The sequence below is a fragment of the Dromaius novaehollandiae genome, chromosome 5 (assembly GCF_036370855.1).
Source record: "Dromaius novaehollandiae isolate bDroNov1 chromosome 5, bDroNov1.hap1, whole genome shotgun sequence".
Lineage (NCBI taxonomy): Eukaryota > Metazoa > Chordata > Aves > Casuariiformes > Dromaiidae > Dromaius > Dromaius novaehollandiae.
The window spans coordinates 27,099,376-27,123,894 of NC_088102.1; the positions used below are offsets into that span (position 1 = coordinate 27,099,376).

The 24,519-nt window shown below is 38.8% G+C and overlaps 1 protein-coding gene across 8 annotated transcripts in view; it reads right to left on the reverse strand.

Annotated features, from left to right (window-relative positions):
• YLPM1 (YLP motif containing 1) overlaps window positions 1–24,519 on the reverse strand; it is a 39,649-nt gene that overhangs the window by 7,684 nt on the left and 7,446 nt on the right. For 4 of the 8 annotated variants that reach the window (XM_064512307.1, XM_064512310.1, XM_064512313.1 and 1 more), the window contains exons 3-18: window positions 24,214–24,408; window positions 22,608–23,350; window positions 17,139–19,538; window positions 13,329–13,434; window positions 9,861–10,341; window positions 8,598–8,690; window positions 8,010–8,193; window positions 7,717–7,862; window positions 7,184–7,338; window positions 6,470–6,532; window positions 5,999–6,118; window positions 5,537–5,713; window positions 5,235–5,318; window positions 4,897–4,980; window positions 3,524–3,610; window positions 386–437 (exon numbers count right to left, since the gene is read on the reverse strand). In XM_064512307.1, the coding sequence (XP_064368377.1) occupies window positions 386–437; window positions 3,524–3,610; window positions 4,897–4,980; window positions 5,235–5,318; window positions 5,537–5,713; window positions 5,999–6,118; window positions 6,470–6,532; window positions 7,184–7,338; window positions 7,717–7,862; window positions 8,010–8,193; window positions 8,598–8,690; window positions 9,861–10,341; window positions 13,329–13,434; window positions 17,139–19,538; window positions 22,608–23,350; window positions 24,214–24,408 (5,170 nt within the window). The remainder of the gene's footprint in view (window positions 1–385; window positions 438–3,523; window positions 3,611–4,896; window positions 4,981–5,234; window positions 5,319–5,536; window positions 5,714–5,998; window positions 6,119–6,469; window positions 6,533–7,183; window positions 7,339–7,716; window positions 7,863–8,009; window positions 8,194–8,597; window positions 8,691–9,860; window positions 10,342–13,328; window positions 13,435–17,138; window positions 19,539–22,607; window positions 23,351–24,213; window positions 24,409–24,519) is intronic. The other 4 variants (XM_064512314.1, XM_064512308.1, XM_064512312.1 and 1 more) reach the window with 4 other exon arrangements.

The window sequence follows — 24,519 nt, forward strand, 5'->3', positions numbered from 1 at the left end:
AGGAAAAAAAAATATGTATGCAGTATGAATAAGAATGCAGTGTAATGTAAGTCAATTCTTTGCCTTTTACAACAGGGAGGAGATGAATAAAGAATAGAAATACAGCTTTTTTTAAATTTTGAGACAAAATACTTTCCTTAAACTCATGGAAGAACAATTAATGAGTATACAGAACAGTGATGGTTAGAAAGATCGGAATGCCCTTGCCTCTGCAGAAGACAGAAATTGCCTTTTTGTAGAAAAGTTTTTGTAGTTTCAGATACACGTGTATGAGATCAGTACATTTATTTGTCTTTCGTAAGGAGGCACAGTAAAAATGTAAATTTAAGTTCTGCAAATATCATCAGATACCAACTGTAAGAAACAGGAAAAAATAAATACCCACCTAGCTTTGCCTCAGAAGTGTCCATCTCCCATTTGCTTTTCGGAATGTAACCCTAAATCATACACAGAGAGAAGCTCGGAGGATTAGAGAGAGACACACATGCATATCACTTTTGAACTGGAAACAGCATTATAACGGGAGCTTAAGGTATTTCTTTTTGTAAGGAACAGTTCTTGTTATCAGATGAAGGAAACAAGCTACTTGTATTTCAGAACTTCTGTATCCACTTCCCATTCAGTGATTTTAGCAGCCCTTGCACATCATTACAAGAGTACTGCTCTCTGCAAACACAGAACTCCAGAATGAGTCTAACAGATAGCAATGGTACTGAAACCGTGTGCACAGTTACTAGATTACATTATCCCAGGTGGCATAGTTATTGCGACACAACTTATCAGGCATTAAGGATATTCAATGCTTATAAATACAAATATAAAAATTACATTAGTCATATGCTTTTAAGAATGTATTCCCAGAACAACTTACTACACACAAGCTTCATTTAATAACCCTTTTAAAGGAACTTACTAAGTTTTTGTATGAGTGGTTAGTCCAAAACTAAACAAAATTCTTTTTCTACCTTAAATAAGAGTTAGCATCTGCTGAATCAGAGATTTAAGTATTACTGTTCATTTAAAAATTACCCTTTTATCATAGCTCAAACAATGATTCTTTCTAAACACTTTAAGTAATCTGACATCATGCATTTTATATATAAACAACATCTTTAGCCAATTTATTCTTTGCAAATGAACATAATCATCTTAAATATGGCAAGAAAATAATTAGATATTTTCTTGTAACCATTTTATTCTATACTCTTGGACAAGTAAATCCTTACTAAGCAACCCTTTCTAACTCGCCTCAGTTTAAATTTGGCATAAAACTACTTATGTTTCTCTGCAGTCAAATACATAGCACAATATAATGAAATGGAATCCCTGTGAGAGTTCACAGTTTTAAGAATGATTTTTAAGAGAGGGAAAAAAACTACTCTAGAAGATTTCAACAAGAGAACATACTTAATCCACAGAGAGTTCTATTACATTACATTCTTTTCTGCTCTATTTAGAGATTACCTCCACTGTGGTAGACATATACTTGTACTTGTAAATGCTAAGACTTACTAAATCCGTGTACCATTCCAGAGAGCCACACTGCTTTTGTTTATGTTCAGCTTTGCTCTTCCAAAATCTTTTACAGAACTATTTTCTATCAAGCATATTTGAGATTATCAGAGATTTACGTATTTTATTATTGGTTTTAATCAAGTATGTATTTAATATGAACTAAGACAGTTTGCACTGCAATATTTCATTGTAATAAATATATAAATTTCATGTATTGTACTTTTAAAACCAAGCTATACATTAAAATTTGCTTAAAAAAATTAAACCACAGCTAGAAGCCCGTATTGTACAAATTGATGTGCGACACACTGGTGAGAACACTAAGTTAAATGCATCAATAATTCATACCATCAAGCACAGAAAAGAAAGAATTGTCGGAACGCTACAAACAACCCTATGTGAGTTGATAATAGCAACAAAAGAGTGACTTTGATGGTGTGAAATGCCCTATTGTGTGCTGAATCTGTATTAATATCCCAGTTTTCAGATAGGGTAAGAAAAGATTCAGACTTCATCCCTTAGTTCAAGACAGTTGGATTTTTCAAGGACATTTACTAGATGGCAGGAGCTTCAGACCTTTTTCCACGTGATTAAGAGAAGCACAGCAAAATGTAGAACCCTTACCGACTGCTCTCAAGAAGCAACAGATACCAAATACAGTGTACTATTCCACCTTTCTGTCTGACGTATCTCTCTCTGAAATTAGCCACATGACTGAATAGCAGGAATTATATACAGCAGACAATTCTTTGCTATTTTTCACCTCTTGCAAATCTGAATAGAAACCATTTTTATATGTAGATTACTTTTAGTTACTAAGAATTTGTTTCATTTTCACCACCAAGCTTTCTCCTTGACTTGTAAAGGAAAGGCCTATTGTTATGTGCGCTGTACATTAGGACACTCCCCAAGCCCATAAAAACACACATACACGCATACACACATGCATAGATTTCTCTCAAAAGCTAAAGACACAACTTTCTATTTTAGATATAGCTCATTTTCAGGAAATAAGAAGCTAGCAGCCATATTCTTGTAAACATGGATGCATCTTTAAAGTGTCCAAATCACACCCTATGTGGTATCATACTCTGTGCCAAAGAATAATTTAGTGAAGAGAATGAATCATATTGCAAAAATAAATGTTTATTAAAACCCACTCTTCCTAAGATTTATTTTTTATTCTGTATTTCAATGCCTTTCTAGACTGCCACTCATGAGGAAGAGTAAATTTTCATCAAGAAAATGGACTGGGTTTGTCTCAGACATTTTTGGTTACTTCTTGTTTATCACAATTTAACTGCTTGATTGTGAGAGCCAGGGTTTGACACGTCCAACTCAATCAAGCACTGACCAGCTGCAGCTCCAACACACACCAAGAAATTACATTAGGAAGCCCTCCATGGCCTCTTAAATAAATATCCAAAAAAAACAGACCTCAGGGCAAATCTCTAACCCTCATTTATCCAAAAGATCTAACCCCTCAACTCGGAAATAGCTAATGACAACCAAATTAGCAAGGCTTGGCAGAGAAAACATGCTTCTTCATAACTGTTGTCATGATCTGTGACAATCGAGAAGAGTTCTTTAGACACATGGAAGGAAATAGGCTAAATGAATCTTTGCCCTTTCTTCCCATCCCTCCACTTAGTGTGATTCTTACATCCTGATATTTATACCTTCTCCTTCCCAAGTTCCACTTCTATATAATCTGAAAAAAGAGCTACAGTGTACTGCAGTTTATAGATGTGTGCAAGAGGCATGTTTGCCATGCTCCACTAAAATGCTGTTTGTGGCATATACTCACAGATAATTAAAAAAATCCGTTAAGAATAACATCTTCTAACATTAAAGTTCTCTTTGAAATGTGTAAGAAACAAATGACTAGAAATTTGTGTATTAACATCACACTGCTAAGAATGGCAATGGATTTGAATTTATAAGATTGAAACTCTCCCTCAGACATATTAACAAACATTTTGTTAGAGATGGCTGATGTGTCTCCTACCAGTTCACTCTCTTCTTCCTCTGTTGTATCCTTCTTGGCTTCTTCTTTCTGGTCTTCAATATTTGCATCAAAATCCTCCATCTCCACCTATTCCAAAATACAAGCACACACATATGCTGCACTGCTTGACTAATAAGTATTATCTTTTTATCAGAGAGTAAGCAGAAGATTCCAAGCTCAAATAGAAGAGGAAAATGGAATGAGAGGATTCATTCAGATAAGTGTGTTGATGCATTATATATGAATATTGGTTCCATTTCTGCTTCCTTCAGAAGCAGGATCTCTTCTTGCTAGAGTGAGAAATTGTGTGGAAAAGTAGCAATAGTTTATTCTCCTCCTTCACATGCATTCTTTGTGTTACCAGTATCTATACAGTATGACACTTCCCTTGCTTCACACATGACCATACTTCAAAACTTATGTCCACTGATCATGAATATACCACGGAATACTTAACACTCTTGATGTATGTATAATTCTTCGTACTATTAGTAAAGCCTTGATACACACATCAGAGTAAACACAAATCTGTATTTCTCTGAGTCTTCTTCAGAGCTGAGCCTTTTGATCTCCTCTTTAAAATTACTAATTTCCATTACAAATGATCTGTAGATTAGAGATAACCTGCTGACCTCACGACAAACATGCAAAGAGTCAACTCTTTTCCTACTTCAGCAGGTCATCAGCTTCTATGGCCACAGCATAGAAAACGTTGATGTTCTGACATTAACATGCAGCTCTAGTACTCCCAAGATGTACTTATGATTTACATACTAGTCTATTCCCAGAGCTCCTGAAATGTTTGCCAAAGGAGAAGGCAACAATATAGAAAGCTAACATATCAAAGATGTACAGCAAACTCCAAATGGAATAAAAGGTAGCACACTTCTACATCAAGCGTAATCTTCAGCTACAAGCTATTTATCTATTTCTTCACTCTCTGCAGCAGGTCTGGATTTCTAAAAGTAGGGACCCAGAGGAATTAATGATTTAAAAAAAAATATTAGTCAATTGTTTTTCAATTATGATCCAAATTATCCAGTAACCTGAAAAGGTGCCAAATTTCCTCTGAGAGAGCAAAGCCACTCTTCTATTGCTACTCAACAGCTGCCAAAGAACACAGAGGCTTCAACTCTTCCTCAAAGAGGCATAAGCGTACGCTCCAAAAAATGCAGTAAAAAAAATAATGTGTGTCTTTGTGTTTGGGTAATAGATAAGAATAATAGAATATGCTTGTTTGACATAACAATTCTGGCTTTCTATAGTGCCAAATATATGACTGTCCTATTATAATCATACTGTCCTCTCCTTTATATTTTCAGTATAATCACATCTACATAGTTTGTCATCTCAACAAGAACAGAGATTCTCACCTCTTCAATAGCAGCATCTTGCAGTAGAGAACGAATGTCCAGGCGCATCATGTGACGTGGTGCTGCCTCCCAGTGATCAGACATCTAACAAAAAACATAAAAATAAGGAATCTCCAAAACCATAACAGATTTAATGGACTATTGTGTTTCTGATCATGAATGAGATGTAACTGTACTTGAGAAAAGTCATTTCAATCAATCTCATGAAGCTCTTCTTAAAAGAATAGTGTTGGCATCATGCAGTCTAAAAGAGGATGAGAGCTTTCCAACAACAGCAGTCCTGAAAGCACAAGGAAACCTATCATTAATCCTATGACTCCACAGATGTAAACAGTTACCCTGCTGATTTCCTTTAGCTTGCGTCCATGAATATTCCTCTTGGTACAGGTCTGGTTATCTGCACTCATTTCAGCTAAGTACACCTAGAAAGAGAAACACAATATTAAATACTGTAAATCTATTTCAGAACCATTTTTCTATCTGGTGATATACTCTGCATTTGAACATTCTGAGATTAATACATGTGTAACTGTAAATAACAGTATTTTTCCTGAATGTGGGAAGGACTGTGCATTTAAAAGTTTAGAAACACTATCACATGGGTGGCCAGCAAATTGAAATGCCTTTTTGGCTCCATTACCTCAAAGCCCTTGGTTTTTGCTGCACTCCAAAACTGCTCAAAATGTCGCACTCTGTCATTGATAGCGTCAAGGATAATGAAGGGGAAAAAGCCATCATCCAAGGTCTTTTTGAAAGTTTTAAACATACTGGTACGATAGGTCTCTTCCATGTCAGCTTCATACTCATACTCCATCACCTGAATCAAGGACAAAAACATTTAAGAAAGAGGACACCTATTAAATTGCTAACATTCAAGTACTGAATGTCACGAGCACAAAGTATATTGGTATGAGAAAAAACATCTTCCAAGTCATTTTTTTTGCAGAAGAACTTGCACAGTCTGCCCTTAAATTATTTTAGCTTGTTCTGAAAACGACCTCTGCATGCTTCCAAAGCAATGGACTGAAATTTTTAATCGCCACTGTGTTGTTCCAGAATGTCTTGCTTATTTCTCAAGGTAAGCAATCTGAACTAAAAGTACCTTCTTTTTCACTTTTTTCCCTGTATCTGGGTCTCTCTCTTCTTTTTCTACTTCAGTGATGAAATAGTCATCCAGGCTGAGCACTCTTGGTGCCGGTCCTCCACACTCTACTTCCTTATCCTGGGAGGAAAGCAAAACAAAAAAACCATATACTCTCAGATACCTGTACAAATTCTATTCTGCTACAGATGATCCCCAAAATCTTTGGAACACAGCAGTTCCCTGCTCTATATTCAAAACAAGAAGAGAACAGCGTTCCTCCTACTTGCTACTAGTGAAGGGGATTCACATGACACACGGAGATATGGAACATGGAAGAAACAAGATCAAGACCTGAAATTTCAGCCTGTAGTTTTTTCAAAAGCCTAACTTCATTTCTTCCTTTGCATACTGGACAAACAGAAAGGAAACAGTGGAGGAAGCAAGCATGAAAGACAAGCAGCACTACAGAGTGAGCAGCTGTACACGTACCCTGATGAGTTTTGCTACATGTGTTTTTCCACTGCCAGGCAATCCTCTCATGATGATTACAATCTGAAACAAAGATCATATAAGATGAAGTAAGATTCTGTACTACATTCAAAAGAATCTCTTATGCAAAAAAAATTCTTCTGGGAAATCACATGCTCTGGGCTCACAATTTTGTATATCAGACAAAGCCAGCTCCATGCCTCACTGCCTGTTTTAAAAGCCAGGCTGTGATGAACAGCAGTAGTTCCATAGAATGACAATACATGATGTTAATCATTTCAGTAACTAAAACTATGTAAGATGTTATAGAACTGGTTTAGATAAAATTAACTGTATGAATTTTGTCTAAATATTTTACAGCCTGAATCTTGCTCTTTCTGCTTTTCGTATGGTGACTGCAAACTCTCTGACTCTCTCTAAAACCGAGTCTTTCCTCTAATACATTAAAAACCTAAAGTGAAGTACTTAGAAACATCTACAATACATAAATATTACCAACTAATAGGAATTTCATCCTAGCACTCCTAGGAAGTTTACAACTCTTATGGACTCCTTATAGCTATGCTACAATACCCTAGGCATCTGCAAAGGAATAAACAGAATTTCCAGTGCTTCCCCAAATGTAGGCTTTTTCCCAGTATATTGCACACATTAGAATTTTATCTGAATACAGAACTTGTAGAAACTGACTGTTGGTTCAGAATGCATACTCACTCTCTCTGGCCTGCTATCTCGTCCTGGTGGCTTCAAAATATCATCTACATTTTTAGATTCTGGCTTCCTTTCCACTCGTGGAGCAGGTGGTGGCTGACGGGGCATTGATGGAGCAGAAATAGGAATCCTTTCCTCAGGGTAATTTCTACGATCACCTTCAAATTTCAGTGATTGGACAGAATTGTCTTAGTTCAGTAAAATTAGAAATTTAAGGCACTCATCCTCAGTCAAGTTGTTTTAAACAAACCCCCAATATTTTCGGAGAGATTCATGGATGTCTCCCCAAAACAATTCAAAGTTCTAACTCTGGAACAACTGCAATCAAAGACTTTTTTTTAGCAGAGTATCTATTTGTTTCTTTCCTGATCTCTCCATCACTGAGAAACAGAAAACTACATGGCACTGCCCAAATAAATTTTCCTAAGTTTTATACTCTTAACAAAGAAACACTGCAATTGAACCAATCTCCTCTTAACTCCACCTCTGTGAGTCCACATTTTTCATAATACAACTTCTGGACTGAGAAACCATACCTCCAAACATGGAAGGCCCGTGATCATACGCTGGACGATCTGTCTTTCGTTCGTATGGTGGTCTTTCAAAACCGCCTCGCCTGGAGGAGGGATGATCTTTCTTGTCACGGTAAGACTGAGTCCTCGTAGGTGTAGTAGGAAGAACCCTGCCAAAAGAGCATGTTAGGTATTTCTAGGATTCTACTATGGATTGCAGAGAGAAACGAACATGTGCCTCACAGTCAAAACTGGCAGTCTGATATCCAATATAGCTTGAATCGGATTGATTTCAATAGCATTCCAAAACCACATACCTATCGTCTCGGGGATGACGCTCTTTTTCAAATCTCTCTCGTTCATAATCCACAGAACCACGGTCTCTGTGCAATTCCCGCTCTCTCTTGAAATCCCGGTGATCTGTGTTTGAATTACCTTGACGCTCAAAATATGGCTCACGATCCCTTTCTCTGTTGTAACGATCACGCTGGCTGGGGTGCTCTGAAAGGAGAAACCCACGGAAATCAAAACTACTAAAATATACCCTGAAATTTTATTCTCTTTGAAGAAAAAATAACAAACAAGACTGCAGGAAAAATATATAGAAATATATGACATAGGGCTAGAATGAATTTACTCGGCCACTGAATCTCTTTCCAAGCTGTAGCAGACAACCACATCATGTAATCCTACTCAAAGCTCTCAAACTGCATTTTTTAAATGGCTAGGTCATTGATCACAGTACTCCTCTTAACAATATAAAGTGTTATCTTCACAGGCCTCTGAAGAAAAGAAAGTGGTTCTGGCTTAAACAGAAGTTGCTTAGTTTAAAATATGCTTTTAGTGCCTGACAACTTCTCTTAAGAGCTAACTAACTGTCTGAGAGCTAGCCAAGCACTCCCTACCTTTTTGAAATGTTTGCCTCTCCGGTAGAGGTTCTGGACGCAGAGTTACCCTTTCCCCATATGGAATCTGTTCCACTTTACTGGTGGTTATATCTGGTTAAAAATCATCAGAAAAATAATTAAGGACAGTCTTAAGTTACCCCTTTTCCATTTCCTTTCCTCTGTCATGAAAAGCAACCACTCAATGGCTTTAAAAGTAATTGAAATACTTACCGAAAATTTATCATACTAGATAATGCAAAAAAGGCCATACATAAACACAGAACACTGTGGTTTCAGAAGTCTGAAGTGGGTTTATGTGTGCACAAGTAGGCATACCATTTTATCCAAAACAGTCAAGTTCCATTCTTAGCAGGAGTTCAGGTAGCATGCACAGTTAGAAGGTTATAAATATTAAAATGCTATGAAAATTTGAATAACTCACAGAACTGATGTTGAGAATATTAACTGAAATGCTCCCTTTAGGTTCCTAATAGTCACAATTTTTCTAACAGCTTTTAGTAAAATATCTACTTAATGGCATTGATACACCTTTAATTCACATTATAGTACCTTACAGAGAGAAGAAAGCTCTCTAAACAGCAATGCACAATATAAGAACTTCTTTTTGTTAAATACTGTAAGAATGAAGGAAATGGATTTTATTAAAAAGCTAATGTTAAATTTTAGCCTTGATAACATGCTTGATGAGTGTTAAATACCTGTTTAGGGTGCATGCTCTTCAGAGCTGGGACTTTGTCACCCTCCCTGTTTGGAGGGTATCTCATACACATTAGGCAGTATATAAATAACAAAAACAGTATTCACAGTCTGTTTCATGTTACTATGTTGTTCCTAAGAACTGTAACAATCAAAGTACTTTTTAACATAGGTATTTCCATACCCAGCTATAAAGGGAGTAAGAGAAAGTTCAATATCAATCTAAACATAATATGCTGACGTGATCACCTCAGTTGATGTTTATTAGAAGCAGATGTGGCTATACACCATTCAGTTCACACGAAATTGCTTGTTTTCACAGCTTTGAGGTGAACATTAAACTCAAGGCTGTAGGTTACTTAACTGGGGAAATTAAATATAGAGAGCACTTTTTGATTCCTTAAAACTGAGTTGCTTGGCATTAGATCATGATGTACACAACCCACAGGCTAATAGTATACATATAGTATATGGCATGCTTTGGGTGGCACATTACTTTAAGAAGCAGTGAACATGTCTAACCCACCCTCTATTACAAATCAATGAATACATTCTGCTACTCACCCCGCCCGTGGCCATAATCCACGGTTTGCTGAATTATAGGTGCTTTAGCAACTGGTGGAATAACTGGAGGAAGTGATACTGGTACACCTGATGGAACAGAGGTGTGAACAGCAGGTACTTTCACAGGAGAGGATACTGGTGGAGGCAGCATTGATTCTTGCTTACATAATTCATACTCCATATTTGTTCCTTTATCCTCATTTGTGTCCCAGAGTCCATGGAAGGAATCCTCATCCCAGCGTTCCTGTTCCACAGCAGAAGGTGATGGTTTTAAAGACTGACCATGACTTGGGGTTGTAGCTGGAGTAGAAACTGGAGTATGTGGCCTTGTCATAGGTGTAGTTGGCCTTGTCAGTGGGGCAGTTGGTCTTGTCACAGGGGTGGGCTGTCTGAACAACACGGGAGGCTTTATAATAACAGCAGGAGAAGGTTTAATAGCTTGGGCTTCTACTGGTGCCTCTGAAGATAGCTGAGAAGAAACCTAGATGCAGAAAGCACTTTAAATATAGATTTGTAAACTAACCTTCTCTCTTCCTCTGTAAGTAAGCACGGTGGCAATCTGTAACCATGTCATTAGCTTTTTCTAGTACCTCCATCAAGGTACTACAATTAGGAGGACATATTCCAAGAACTGGCAGCCTGAATTATGTGGTGTTTGTTCACTAAATGAAGGCTTAAATACTATCTATTTTCTCCTTCAAAATAACCTTATCAACTTAAGCTCTGAGGACCTATCTCAGTTCAAAACTGTCTACTGTTTCATTCCGAAAGACTCCTGCTGTCTGCAAACACTCCTGCTGCCTGCGAGGAAGCTGAAAAAGTCAGAAAGCAGGTCAGCTTGGTGAGGCACAAAAGAATTGATAGGGCCGGCTTCTTTCTGGAAGTCACCAGAAAAATTCCCCAGAGAGCAGTATCACCTGGAAGCCCTTTAATGAAATCAACATCAGGCCAATGTAAGCAATGGGGAGGTGTTGCCCAGTGAAGAAAAATATCCCTTCAAGAACCAAACCACTCCAAGGAACCCCACATACTGTGTCACAAGAATCTCTGCAGCATAATAGCAGATGCCAAGTTACAGGCGACTGCCTGTGTATTAGCAGCATTCAACAAAACTTGGAGAACATCTGTACATACAAGATTGACCTTGTAATAACAGTTTGTCAAAGTCATGGCAGACAGAAATCTGAAGGCAGGAATCCCAAGAAAGATAACAGATGTTTGAATACACCTAGGCAGATGGGTGATACAGTCTGAGATAAAAAAAAAATACCAAAGCTGAGGCATAAAATCACTTCCTAAAGGAAGCTGCAGTTCTTGGTAGCAAACCTGTTCCACTATTTTACTTTATAGACATTGTAAGCAAGGAAGAGGCCAACTAGGCAAAACCAAGCTTCATACTGCTTCATTCACTGCATATCACTTCCCTGGAGGGAAGGACAAACAAAGCTTGGTCCAGCTAAATATCAGGCTAAGAGTTCTATAAAGCTAAATTTATCAGCAGCAGTAGTGCTGAGGTTAAGATGTTATGAAGAATATCAAAGACTGTGCACCAATTCAGATATCTCCTCCAACACACATTTAACAAAATAGTTTATTCATTTGAGGAGGGATTTCTAAATGTGAGTAAAGATGATAGCACAAGTTCTGTTGACAGCACAAGTTCTGACCAGGTATGAATTAACAAAAACCAAATATAAGGAGCTGAGAAGGGACTCTAGAGCCAACCATGAGACTAGGCAGCAGAGGAATATCTTGCATCACAACAGGAGATGAAATCATGGAGGTACACAAACATAAGCCTCCATGCACTTCATGATATTCCAGAGAGCAACTAGAATTCCCAGTAAAGACAGCAAGCAAGCAAAGGCTAACACACACACAGTGGAAATATGTGAGTTTCTGATGGAACTGTGAAGACCTCAACTTTCTCATTTAAGCTTTTCAAAGAGGAAGAGATCTTTTAGATTATTTAAGGAAGAAAAGCAGAGCAACCTGGGATTCAAGTACAGTATCAGAATCTAGTTAGGTGGGGAATGGGAGGGTCTTCTCACTTGCCTTATGTCCCTATTTTGGAAGGGCTCACCTCTTCTTGCACATCATCCTACAGCAGTAATCTACGCTGTTGAGCCTCATGAGCCACTGTCCCCAGTGGGTCATGCTCAGATGACATGGTAGACTGAATGAATAACAAAGGCTATGGCAAATCTAAAGAAACCATAAAGTTACTTTTCCTCAACAAAAGACTGATGAGGTTATAAGTGCTGCTGAAGAGTTGATGAGACTTTTTTAGTACTCAGTCCATACAGACATGCCTCAGAGAACATGGAAGGAACTGGAATTTAGATTTCCTTCTTCTAGCAATGGAAGTTTCTTCCAGAGACCAGCCACTATTTTCTTTTTCTAAAGTGCAGTTCTTCAAGATAGCTCAGGGCTGAGGGGTGCAACTAGGTAGGTCGTCTGCAAACTGATTATTTCTGAAATCAAACTTAGAGACTTCACCAAGAGACATTTTCAGGAGTGAGCTAGCTGTCCTCTCTTATCATATGGTTTATTTAACACATATGTAACACTTGCCTGGAGGATACTCTACATCCAAGCAATGAAAACAGCAACAATGCTTTCTGGATTAGAAAACTAGCCACTCTGGCAACACAGGGTTTGAAGCAGACCAGGGAGAATAAAGCCACAGAGCAATAACCTGAAGAAAGAGCCACAGTGCTCAGCAGAGAATGGTCATCCAAGAGCCAAAGCCTAGGACAATAGAAGGAAGCTCTTAACGACAGAAAATGCTTAATAGTGAGACAACTGACACAGTTCAAGTCAAAAGGTCAGAATACAGCACAGACACTTTTTTTTTTCCATATACGTAGGGAGGAAGCTTATGAATGTTTCTATAGGTATAGCTGAAGGAAAAAGCCACAAAATTTTCAATACTTTCACCAGTGAATCCACCGTGTGAAGGAACATACTGATAAGCCTTGGAAGAAGAAAAATCACTTTCTCTGCCTCTCATGCAGTATAGGCTGCAGGTTGTTTAGACAGAGAAAAGTAGAAATGTTTTGATAGTCTGGAATAAAATACCTCCAAAGATCTTACCTCCAAGGATGCAATCCAACAAATTGCATCTATTTTTCACCTACTTTAAAGGAATTGACTGGATTAGACAATGCTAATAAAGCTATACAGACATGAGAAGCAACATAGTGTTATGCACGTAAGGCACTCATGATTAACTTGTACTTCAATAAACTCCAAATACAAAGAAGTTTTTTCCATATGTTTGTGGTTTATCAAAGTACACTTCTGTGAGATTTGACTAGGTTCTACGTAGCATTTTTACTGGTTCCTAGTTTGCTTTGTTTTCATTCTTTGGATCTGGAAAATATCATAGAGTGCAGAACCGATCTGAGATACCCATTAACAGTAATATTACCAGCATGTTATTAATTTAACATAAGATTAATTTACCTGAAAGACACCTGGCCTTGTGCTTGTGTTCTGTGATCGAGGAGAGTCCTGTGTTGAAATGTCAGGATCAAACTCTTTCAGCTTCTGTAGCTGTTCTTTTTGCTCTCTGAACATGAATCACAAGGAAGTGTTACCGGTGTGTAGCTTAAATGAAAACTCAAAAGATTAAAGAAATCAACATTCACAGTGAAAACATATTACAGTAGTGTTAAGGGTCAAGTCCAAGGAAGAAAAGGATATAGGCAGCCTCTATATGGTCAACACTATGATTCAGAAATCCCTGGGGTTTGCGCCACCTAACCATGAAGGTATTTAGTATACTAGCTGTCTCCTTTTTTGATCATAAAGTTTGTGACATTTAGCTCTCCTTCTGTGCTTAGCCAGAGTCACTCCACTTTGACAGTAAAGAGCAAAGCTGGATTTCTAGCTTCTGCCAAAATCCTCTGCAATGCAAAAGGCCAATGGAGATGTGAGAAGTGCTCTCAGTGACTTGACCTGGGTTACATGCTGACAATGTTGAGGCCAACATGAAGCACATTCTGACATTTAAAAACAAAGCACTGATGCTAGCTTTTGTTTGTTTGTTTTGTAAACCAAAATACTATTTAATATACAACCCATAAATAGTCTATGGAGCAGAGACCAGGACCAGCAGTGAATAATAAAATCACCAGATTACAAAATTCTGTTCAATATGACTTCCCTTCCTTTCAGTTCTTTGTTAGCACCTTTGCATCTATTTGTTATTGCTACTATCTCTGTTCATATTAATTGTGCATATTGAAGCAGTGCCTAAACAAAACTAAGAATGGGACCCCTCTGTACTAGGCACAACAAAGACCATCCTGACTAGCAATGCATCTGCCCAGTGCTTAATGCAATGGGAACTCGGCTCACAGATAAGAATCCCACATGCTCCTTTAGTACAAAGAGTAAACAATGCAATTGTGAATATTTTTCTGTATGGTCTTCTTTACACCTGGCTTCAGTGTAAAGATAGATAATAAATCCAGAACACCATGCAGCTCAGAGTATGCTGCCTTACATACAGTAAAAGCAAAGCCAGATGAAGGCTTTATAGTTTGAGATGAAAGTAGTTATGCACTGGATTACTGGTATAACTCTTTGCTCAAAAAAATTTTAAGTAGTTTCCTGATGTTCAAGTTGTTCCTACTGTTCAGACTGGGGTCAGCCACTTACAAGAACCTGGTAAGAAGCGTTAGTTTAACCAGTTTTAAAAGACTGCTCTCCTCACATTAAGTTTAAAATCAGAGAAAAATTATTCCATAATCTCACGTGTATATTTCCCCTTTCTATATGACTTCGGAAGAGGTTTATATATCTACTTTCATATATAAAATGTTTCAGTTTCTATGTTTAAGTATTTCAGCCCTTAATAAATTATTCATTTAGGCAGTGATTCCCAAACTATAGTCCACTTTGTTGTGTTGGCTTGCAGTCAATCACATTAAACAGCAAAATATATGCATGACAACCTGGGGACTCACAAGAAAGTCAGGAAGCTGAAAATGATCTGTTTATCCAAAGCATTTGGCAAATACTGCTTTATAACACAGGTTTCATTGTTACCAACACCTGCTGAATTAACCTAATTACAATGAAAAATTAAATTCTTCAGAATAACAGTTCTCCCTTCCCTTTTTAAAATTCGTTTTCTTGCACTTCTGTGTGCAACTAAGACCTTCCATATGGAACAGATGCTTAGTTTTCTTACTCGTCTGAAAAAAAAGTTTCAACAAGAGTGGAAAATGCCTCTACATCTTTCAATATGGTTAAATGTAAATGTAATAGCAACCGTAAACATTTGCTGTAATTAACCATTATTTTAGCATAAATACCTTGCTTGTGAAATTAAACCCTTGTCTTTTTTAGGTACCAATCCTTACCTATCTCTCAATAACTCATGAATAGGTTAAACCATATGAACCTCTGCCTCTGGGGTGCCTCCTCTCTTCTTTACAATCTCCCCTGAAATATCTCATTTACAGAAAATAGTGCAAGAAATTTATCTTTCCAGTTTTCTTATGAATACATTTAATGCACCAATACCCATGCATCAAATCACAAAGAAAACACCTGATTAGAAAGTATGTGCTCTCTTCCTTCTTATATTCCTCAGTTTACTGAGTCCTAGGACACTGCTGATGTGTCTTTCAAAATAAATAATAGGAGATCTGCTTAAACATCTACTAAAGCTTTAGAAAGCCTAGTAGCTGCTTTTTAAAATGGGGTATTGGTGAACTCCTGCATTCTAAGTTTGCCTTGCATTCATATCCTCCTGGCTGTCTATCACCACTATTCATCAAACTTGACAAAATTATTCACTCAGGATGCCAGAGTTCAAATGAGGGGCATTGTAAAAAAACAATCAGCTGAAGCTGGTTTAATTAGAGAATAAGCAGTATACAAAAATCAAATAGATCCCATTTTGTGAAAGAACCAGTTTACTGTAGATCTTAACATATAAGTATTAAAAAGCAATTATCAACAAGCTCTTCTGAGGATAATGAAAAGCTTAGTCAGGTGATACAGACAGATCTACTCTTGAGAAGTAATGAATGTGGAATGGCCTATGGGGAATGGGGCCACTACTTCCTTAGTTAAGGAAAGAAGTCCATCCACAAAAGCACTGATGGAGATACTCCAAATAACAAGTTCCACATGAGCTCCTATTATGATTTTGTGGCAAAAAAAAAAAAAAAAGAAGCCATGAGTGGGTAAGCCAAGGAATGGATTAGGAAAGGCGTATCATCTCCACAGAACCACCACACTGTTCTGATAGCTCTACTTTAAATATTTAATGAGACAGTTGCTGAGGGGCAAAAGAACATACTTCAGGAGCATGAGCATCAGAAGCACCAGGCAACAGGCTCTTGTGGCACCTAGCTTGCAATTCCCGCTACTGGATAAATGTGCAAAATGGAGGTTCCAAAGCTTGCTAAGATCATGAATTTTACAAGAGTAAATCAGCACAATTTTTCTTTCCAATAAAACAGTGAACATTATTTTCAGGCTTGGAAAAATATCTGAGTAGGTGAGACACAATGAACTCCTGGAACTGGAAACAGGTTTCTGGCAAAAGGTGTCTTAGTTTAAGTGCCTTGTTCCACATCAGTCATTTTTTCTGCTAATATATAATGTGTGGTTCCCTACAGGGACCCAGGGTAATATCAAATGTCAAAATCTTCACACAAACTTTTGATATAAAATCAGAATAATTTTTAACAAAAGAGCTTTAAAATTGCTAATTTTTTATATGAAATGTAATAAAACAAGAGAATACCTATAAATGTGTATTATGTTTTTTTGAGAAAGGCATGAAGAGAACAGAGCCCACAACTAAAAAAAAATGCTCTGAATCTCAAAGGCATCCCATTCCTGATAAGACTTTGAAAACTTCATTTGCATCCAAATTGCCTGAAGGGCTGGTTAAAGCTACAATATGATTGACTTGCCAACTTAACAGCTGAAACTGTAGAGAGGATGCACAATCCCAAGGAAGGCTTGGGACATCAAAGTATACCTATTTAATTTTCATTGGAAGGATAGAGGAAGATAGGTCAGAAACACAAGCATCAGCTCATTACAACATACTAATGCATCATAACAAACATTTATCACAAAGATGTCCAGAAGGAAATTACTGTCTCCCACACAATATCATACAACCAAAGTATATCAGCTCAAAACTCTAAAATAAATGTAGTAATTATCAAAATGGATAGAGAACAGAAAATAAACCATTAGAAATTTCTATTCCCCCAAAAGTGACAGGATTAGGCAACTCACCGAAGCATTTTGAGCTCCTGGGCAGCCTTCAGAATTATCTCATGCTGTCTTTGGCTAAGGACCATCACTCCCCCCAGTGACTGTTCAGAGTCCAGGTTTGAATCTGTTCCCAGCATATCAGAGGAATGTGAAGGTGGAGGAAGGGATGACTCTAGCTGATCCTCCAAAGGTCGTAGTCTGTCTACGTCATCTGGATACCATCTATCAGACAATCGTTCCCTCTCCCAATCAGTCCTTTCTGGAAGGTAGTCTTGCTTCTCCCGCCATGTGTCATATCTCTCTGGATACTCTCGAATCCTTAGCTCTCCCCTATCTCGGAGGTCTCTGTCATAATGATCCCTGTCCCTATCCTCCCTCCACCTATCTTCACGGTACCTGTCCAGAGGTGGAAGAGGTGGCAGAGGTGGCAGAGGAGGGATATCCAGGTCACGGTTCCCCATTTCTCTATCATCCATAGGTCTCATGTCCCAGTCTCTATCCCATTCTCTGTCTAAATCTTGATCATAAATATCTGAGGATCTTCCAGTCCTGTCCAGATCTCTATCTAGTTCCCGTTCCCTTGGCCTTTCCCAGTCATCCCACCACGAATCTCGTCTGTCATGATCGGATGATAAAGGAGGTAGTGGCGGTAGAGGAGACAGTGGTGGCAATGAATGGTGGGATGGTAACCTGTCATCTCTATCATAGGGATCTACAGAATCATCATGATAATCAGAGTCGTGCTCTCTCCAGTATCGCTCTCTTTCCCAGTCATCTAATCGTTCATGCTCCAAAGGAGGGGCATCTCGACTATCTAAAGGAAATTCCTCCTGCATTCTCTCATCTTCATGACTCCAAGGACCCCTGAGTGTCTCATCTCGATGGTATGGAGGCAATTTGTCTGAATCGTCTCCTAGGTGAATTGGTTTATCTGTACTGCCTGTTTCAGACCTACCTGCTTCCCTCTCTCGACTATCCGCCCGCCTAATGGGGCCCCTCTCCCGACTACCCGCCCGTCTAACAGGGCCCCTCTCCCGACTACCCGCCCGCCTAACGGGGCCCCTCTCCCGACTACCCGCCCGCCTAACAGGGCCCCTCTCCCGACTACCCGCCCGCCGGATGGGCTCCCTCTCCCGACTACCCGCCCGCCGGATGGGCTCCCTCTCCCGACTACCCGCCCGCCGGATAGGGCCTCTTTCCCGGCTACCTGCCCGTCCCCTGTCCCGGCTGCCAGTCCGCCCAGCTAGCTCTCTGTCTCGGCTAGACATAACCCTCTCATGGCTATCTGACCGTCCAACCAGTCCCCTCTCTCGGCTGCCTGACTGTCCATCTGGCATCCTCTCCCTGCTGCCTGACCGCCTATCTGGCATCCTCTCCCTGCTGCCTGCTCTCCTGAACATCCCCCTGCCACGGATAGATGCCTGTCTAGCCTGACCTCTGCCTCTGTAAATATATCCTCTGCCACGGCCATCGTCCATCCTGCCCATTCCCCTACCACGGCCGTCATCCATCCTGCCCATTCCCCAGCCACCATCCATCCTTCCCATTCCGCGGCCACCATCCATCCTGCCCATCCCTCGGCCACCCATCCCCCTGCCACGGCCCATTCCCCAGCCACGGCCATCTCCGTGCCCTCTGCCACGGCCATCATCCAGTCTACCCTGCCCCCTTCCTCTGCCTACTGGTCCCTTGCCTCTATCTTCATGCATAAACGGCCCTTTCCCTCTGCTTTCTGGTCCAGGTAGGCCCTGATTACTATCTGAAGCAAGCAACTGACTGTCCGTGGAATTCAAATCCTGATTTCCTGTTACAGGGGTTACCGCTCCTCCTGTTCTTGTAATACCCGACTGCAAAGCTACAGGATTATTAGAAAGAGATGTTGGTTTCTGGTTCTGAATAGGTGGAGTAGTCGCTGTGGACTCTTCTACTTGCTGGTTAGGATCATGTGAACTCCATGTCCACTTTTTAGGAGGGTCTGAAATAGTTTCTTTGACTTCAGTTTTGGATGGTTCCTGTTCAGTGTTGGTCAGGTCCTCATCGGGCTCAACAGAACCTGCACCTTTTCCATCGGGAGTAGACTGAGTTCTATTCACAGTCTGCTGATTGCCAGCTATGTCTGTGAAAGGCTCTTTGTTTTCCAATCGTGAGTCTGCTTGTGAATGCTGCTGTCCCAAAGGAGGCCTCGGTCCCCTCCACCGTGGACCACCAGGTCGGGACCCATGTGCATGTGATGTATTTGGGGAAGTATAAAATTGTGCTGCAGGTCCTCGTGGGATAGTCCCCCATCTACCTGAATGTCCATCTGCATTCTGTCGGTCAAAACGTGACCTGTACCCTTCTGAGCGCTGGGAGTCAAAACGAGGCCCTCTCTGTCTTGAGCCTTCAAATTTCTCATATCCTCTTCCTCGAGGTCCGTCAAATCTACACATGAAATAATGGTAATTTTAGTCGAACAAGCATCTCAAATAAAAGTCCTCCAAAGGCAGCTTCACCCCAGAAAATTGCTTTTATATCCTAATGTGCCTTAGGATCAAACCCTACTGACCCAGCGCAGAGACACAGAGACATGGTTGTCAATTCAACAGTGCCCAGTGAAGAGCAGTTTAAACCCCTTGCAAACTACGCAACCCTAAAAAGAAACTTGGCTTAAATATATCAGGATTGAAATTTGACTTATAAGGACAGCTAGCAAACTGATTTGAAAAAAGCATTCAACTTTTGTTTTACAAACTTTTGTTGAATTCAACAGCTTCTGTCAAACTTCTGTTTTGATATTGTTCAACAAGCCTACCTAACTATAATGATGAACACAACATAGAAAATCTATAAATACAGTCCTTTCAGAAAGTGCAGCAAATGATGATATTGTGCCCAGATCTATACAAGAGAATATACCTAAAACAAATATATTTTTACTGCATCACTTTTTGAAATCCTTCTGAGAGCACCTATAGCTATTATGACTTGAATATGGCAAATAGGTCAGGCAAAACATCATACAGAATAATTCATGCAATCATATTAAATAAGTTAAATTTAATAATCTAGTTAAAATCCGGTTTTTAAGCATCAGTTCAAATACTTATTTACATAATAGGCTAGAAAGAATCAAATTCATTTTATTCCAAGTACAGAACTTATGCCTGTAGTCAAATTGTTTGGATGTTTAGGACTCACAATTGAGTCTTACTGGATTTTGATTCATTATTGCTTAGTTACCAAAACTGGTTCACTTGTTGCAGAATTCTCTGTTTTAGTGAATATTTTACCAAATGAGGAGATCATTTACACAACCTCAAAGAGTTTTAATAATTCTAATATGTTAACACTTCAACACAAAGTAGAAAGCACTTTCTTTTAAAAAAAAAAAAACAACCAAATTGCCTTTATTTGGAATGAGAGAGAGAGTGCAAGAAGAATAAGAGGAAAAAGAAGAAATTACAAAGTACAATGGTATGATGTTTTAGATTTTTTAAAATTATGTTTGCAGGATCAACTTTTGCATAGAAGGAACAGGTAGGAGAAAAGGTTGGATACTTTAAGACATACTTCACCTCGAAACACAGAAAATTAGCTTAAGCAGATTTTTTAGAGCTTCTTGGAAAATGTTAATTACTAAAAAGGGGCAGGGGAGCATTTTTTTATGTTCGCTCATTACCTGGGACTTCTTAGCTGAGATGGTACCAGGTAACACACTTAATGTTAAAATATCCGAAGTTCAATTAAAAATTCATTAGGGCTCTGTTTTATAATAACTATACTGAGGCCAAACAGTAAACAGAATGTTTGGGAAAGCTTTGATAAAGCTTTAGTCTTGTCATGCAGCGAAAATACAGGAATGCACCAAGGTTACAGTGTTAATTAAATACTGTAAGCATGCTCAAAACTAAAGCTATTGCATGCACTTTCCATGAATTTTTGATTGTCCATAGCCTACAGTCACAAAATATAGAGCTTTAAACCAACACACATAAAAGACATGCAGTAGCAAATCATAAGTACAATCTGTTTCAGAACTGTACATCAGAAAAACCATCAGGACCAGAAACATTTTTTTAAACCATGGGGAGATAAGAAATTATTCCAAGTTACAACAGATTAATTTACATTACTAGTAACTGATGAATTATTATTTACTAAGGATCACTTTGGAAGCAAAGAGAAGGGAAATAAAACAACATGAAAACATGATTGTAAAATCTAGCAGAGCATGAAATACAGAAATAATTTAATGAAACAACAATGCTTTTTTGAAACAATAGGCACCACATCAACAAGTCTTGATCAGACAGAGCTAGATGCAGCCTGGTATTGTGTCAAGCATGAAAAAAAATCTAAAAGCACAATCTTGGATTAAACCATATAGCAGATATAAAGCCACATAAAACGCTGGCTTTTAGAGTAGCTTTACATTAAGCCAGCAGGCCAGCCAGCAGATAAAACAGAGATTTAGATTTGAATAAAACTCTGTATTCCCCAAAAGGTAAAGACTGTAAACTTCAAAATCAAGACCATCACAGTGTATTACAAACCAAAAAACGGCAAAGAATTCTAACATAAGTCTAAGGCTCAATTCTTCATTTTCTTCCTTTCTCTCATTGATAATTATTTGAATGCTAAGCAATGCTATGTAGAAAATCATTGATTTCTACTTAAGACAAGCACTAGCTCCCCCTTATCAGAAAGTCACAGTGTGTGCTGAATAGGACAGTCACATAGCTGCACAACTCTCCTCACAGTATGAGAAATTTAAGAAAAAGTACATAGCTCTGAATTTTCCATTTCCTGTCACATCCTTCTGCAACCACAATGTAGGATTACAAGCCAAGAATAATTTGTATTTGTTTTTAAAATGCAAATACCACCCAATTTGCTGGTAATTAGATACATTAGTATACTCAGGTATCAATTTGGCTGAATACTTTCCTGAATCTCTTTCAGCATGCCTATGTTAAAGCGTTATCATATGACTACAACAGGAGAATGTTGCAGTGATGCCTTATAAAGAATCCTTTAACACTTTTTACTTTAGAGATTCCTAAGCTATGTTCCAAGTATCGCAGACAAAACATAGGGAATTTAGATTTAGAGAGCTTCTCATATAGGATCATTCTGAGTTATTATCTTTAAGCTAAAGACAATAATGACCTATCAAATATATTTACAGCATGTTTCCTCTTGACACAAAAAGGATATTACGTCTTTGGGAAAGAAAGGGGAGCAGTGTGCCTAACCATTTTACTAGGAAAAAATGTGCTCTATCCTAGGTAATGCTCAAATGAAAGACATCTATTTATCTATCTTCGCTTTAATAAGATAAATACAGACCATGGCATACACACCTTTAAAACGAAACCACAATGAAACAAATGCACTTCACACAGCACCAGGAAGATTTGAGAACGAGACAGATGTCTAATAGCTTAATGTATCATTGAAAGGCTTCTAGCCTGGAACGTGTATAAACGAACAAAACAAAAACACCCTTACCTGGGACCTCTGGGGCCTTCAAAACGTGCTCCTCTGGGAGGATCTGGAAGCAATCCACCTGATCTCACTGGCTTATCATGCATAGTAGGTGCATGTGCTGAAGACACTGCAGAAGGGGCTTTCAGTTCCCCAGATCCTTGCTCAGATGAAATAGAGACAGTTTGTTTACTAAGATGAACTTGAGACTTTCCATGGTCTGAAGAGCCAAAAGATGAACTTACTTGAGAATGATAAGATGAAAATACAGGTGAACTAGCTATTTTTGATGCATAGGTACCAGGGGTGGGAAGCAGAGCTGGCCTTGGTGTCTCAGTAGATTGACTGCCTTGAGAACTGGATCCTGAAGGGACAGAGGAGTTAGACAACTGAGGCCCAGAAGAGAGAGGTGGGGGGACCAGCGGAGGTGTAGTTGAAGGTAAAGTCGGAGGCATAATAGGAATGCCACCTTGAGCAGTTTGAGAATATGGAACAAATGGAGGTGGCAGTGAAACATTTGCAGGATACTGAGTCTTCAGGTTTTGGAGTGAGTTCACTTTCTCTTGCAGATGGGACTGAGTCACCTTCATCTGTTCATCCCATGCTTTCCATTGTTTTTCATACTCCTGAAGCTGGTCTTTGTGAGGGTAGGTTTGAAGCTGATGCTGCCATTGCTGGTTCATTGATCGCTCCCAATCTTTATGAAGCTGCTGGAACTGTTTCTGCTGTGCCTCATAATGTCGCAGCTGCATGTCCACTGACATTGTCTGCAACAAAAGGGTGGGAATTTGTTCAGCAAAGTCTCTTTTAAGCAGGGAATGTCTTTCATTATGTGTAGGTACTAATATCCCACAGGCTTGGCCTCATCTGAGATTTTTAGGGGTTACTCTAACAGATTTTTTTAAAACAAGGGAACAGCCCAAGCTACAAAGAAATACTTAACATACAGATTCCCCCAAACCAGAAAAAGCTGACTCAACTATCTAATACCAACTTATGGAACCAGATGAGCAATCAACTTCTAATTAAACACTTAAAGATTGTTAATAGTTATATATTTATCTAAGCTTGTTCTTAAGACTTTTTTTTAATTCTTACTGATCATTTGCATCAAAATGTGTGACAGTGATTTCCTTAATTATTTTAACTGGAGATTTTTGGCATCTATGTTTACTTCATCATCATTACATATAATTATTTTTGTACTACATGATGTTGTAAAAAAGGGCACTTTACCCACTTACTCCATGCAACCATCTGATTACCTGACCTTTTTTGTGAACTATTTCTCCAGCAGTAAAATGTTCAAAGCTGAGCAAATTCAACATTGTGCACATACTGTGACATTCAGCTTGTTCCTATATCACCCAGGTATATCTGAAAATCTTATGCCAAGCACAAAGTCTTATATTTCTCATCCTATTGAAGCGTCAGTCAGTGGCTCTCAATTGTTTTTGTTTTGAAGTTGAGCAAGAGTAGGAAAAGGGGATATAGACTCCTGCCCATGCATAAAAAGTAGCTAGACAAATGAGCCAACCATGACAAATTATTCAACTACTTATTTTTCAGCAGATCATGAGTGTTAGCTCATCCAGGAAGTATATCACATACTATCTCCTCAGTGGTTCACCTGTAAGTGTGGAGGCTGTTGCATTATCTGTTGATACTGTTGTACTATCTGCTGCAGCTGGGCATGTTTCTGCATTATTCTCTGATACTGAAATCCAACTCGGTGATGGGGATGCTGCTGCCATTGAGCTGCTGCTGCTTGCAACTGCTGCAATCTCAAATCTTCCTCAGGGTCATCAGGAGGTTCAATATTGAGCTAGGGAAAAAGGCAAATACTATAAAAGGGGAAAGCCCCTTCTGTCAGAACAGAAAACGCTTGGTCACTATCCAGTTTGCAGGAACTTTCCAAGTGTTAGTTACTTTGTCA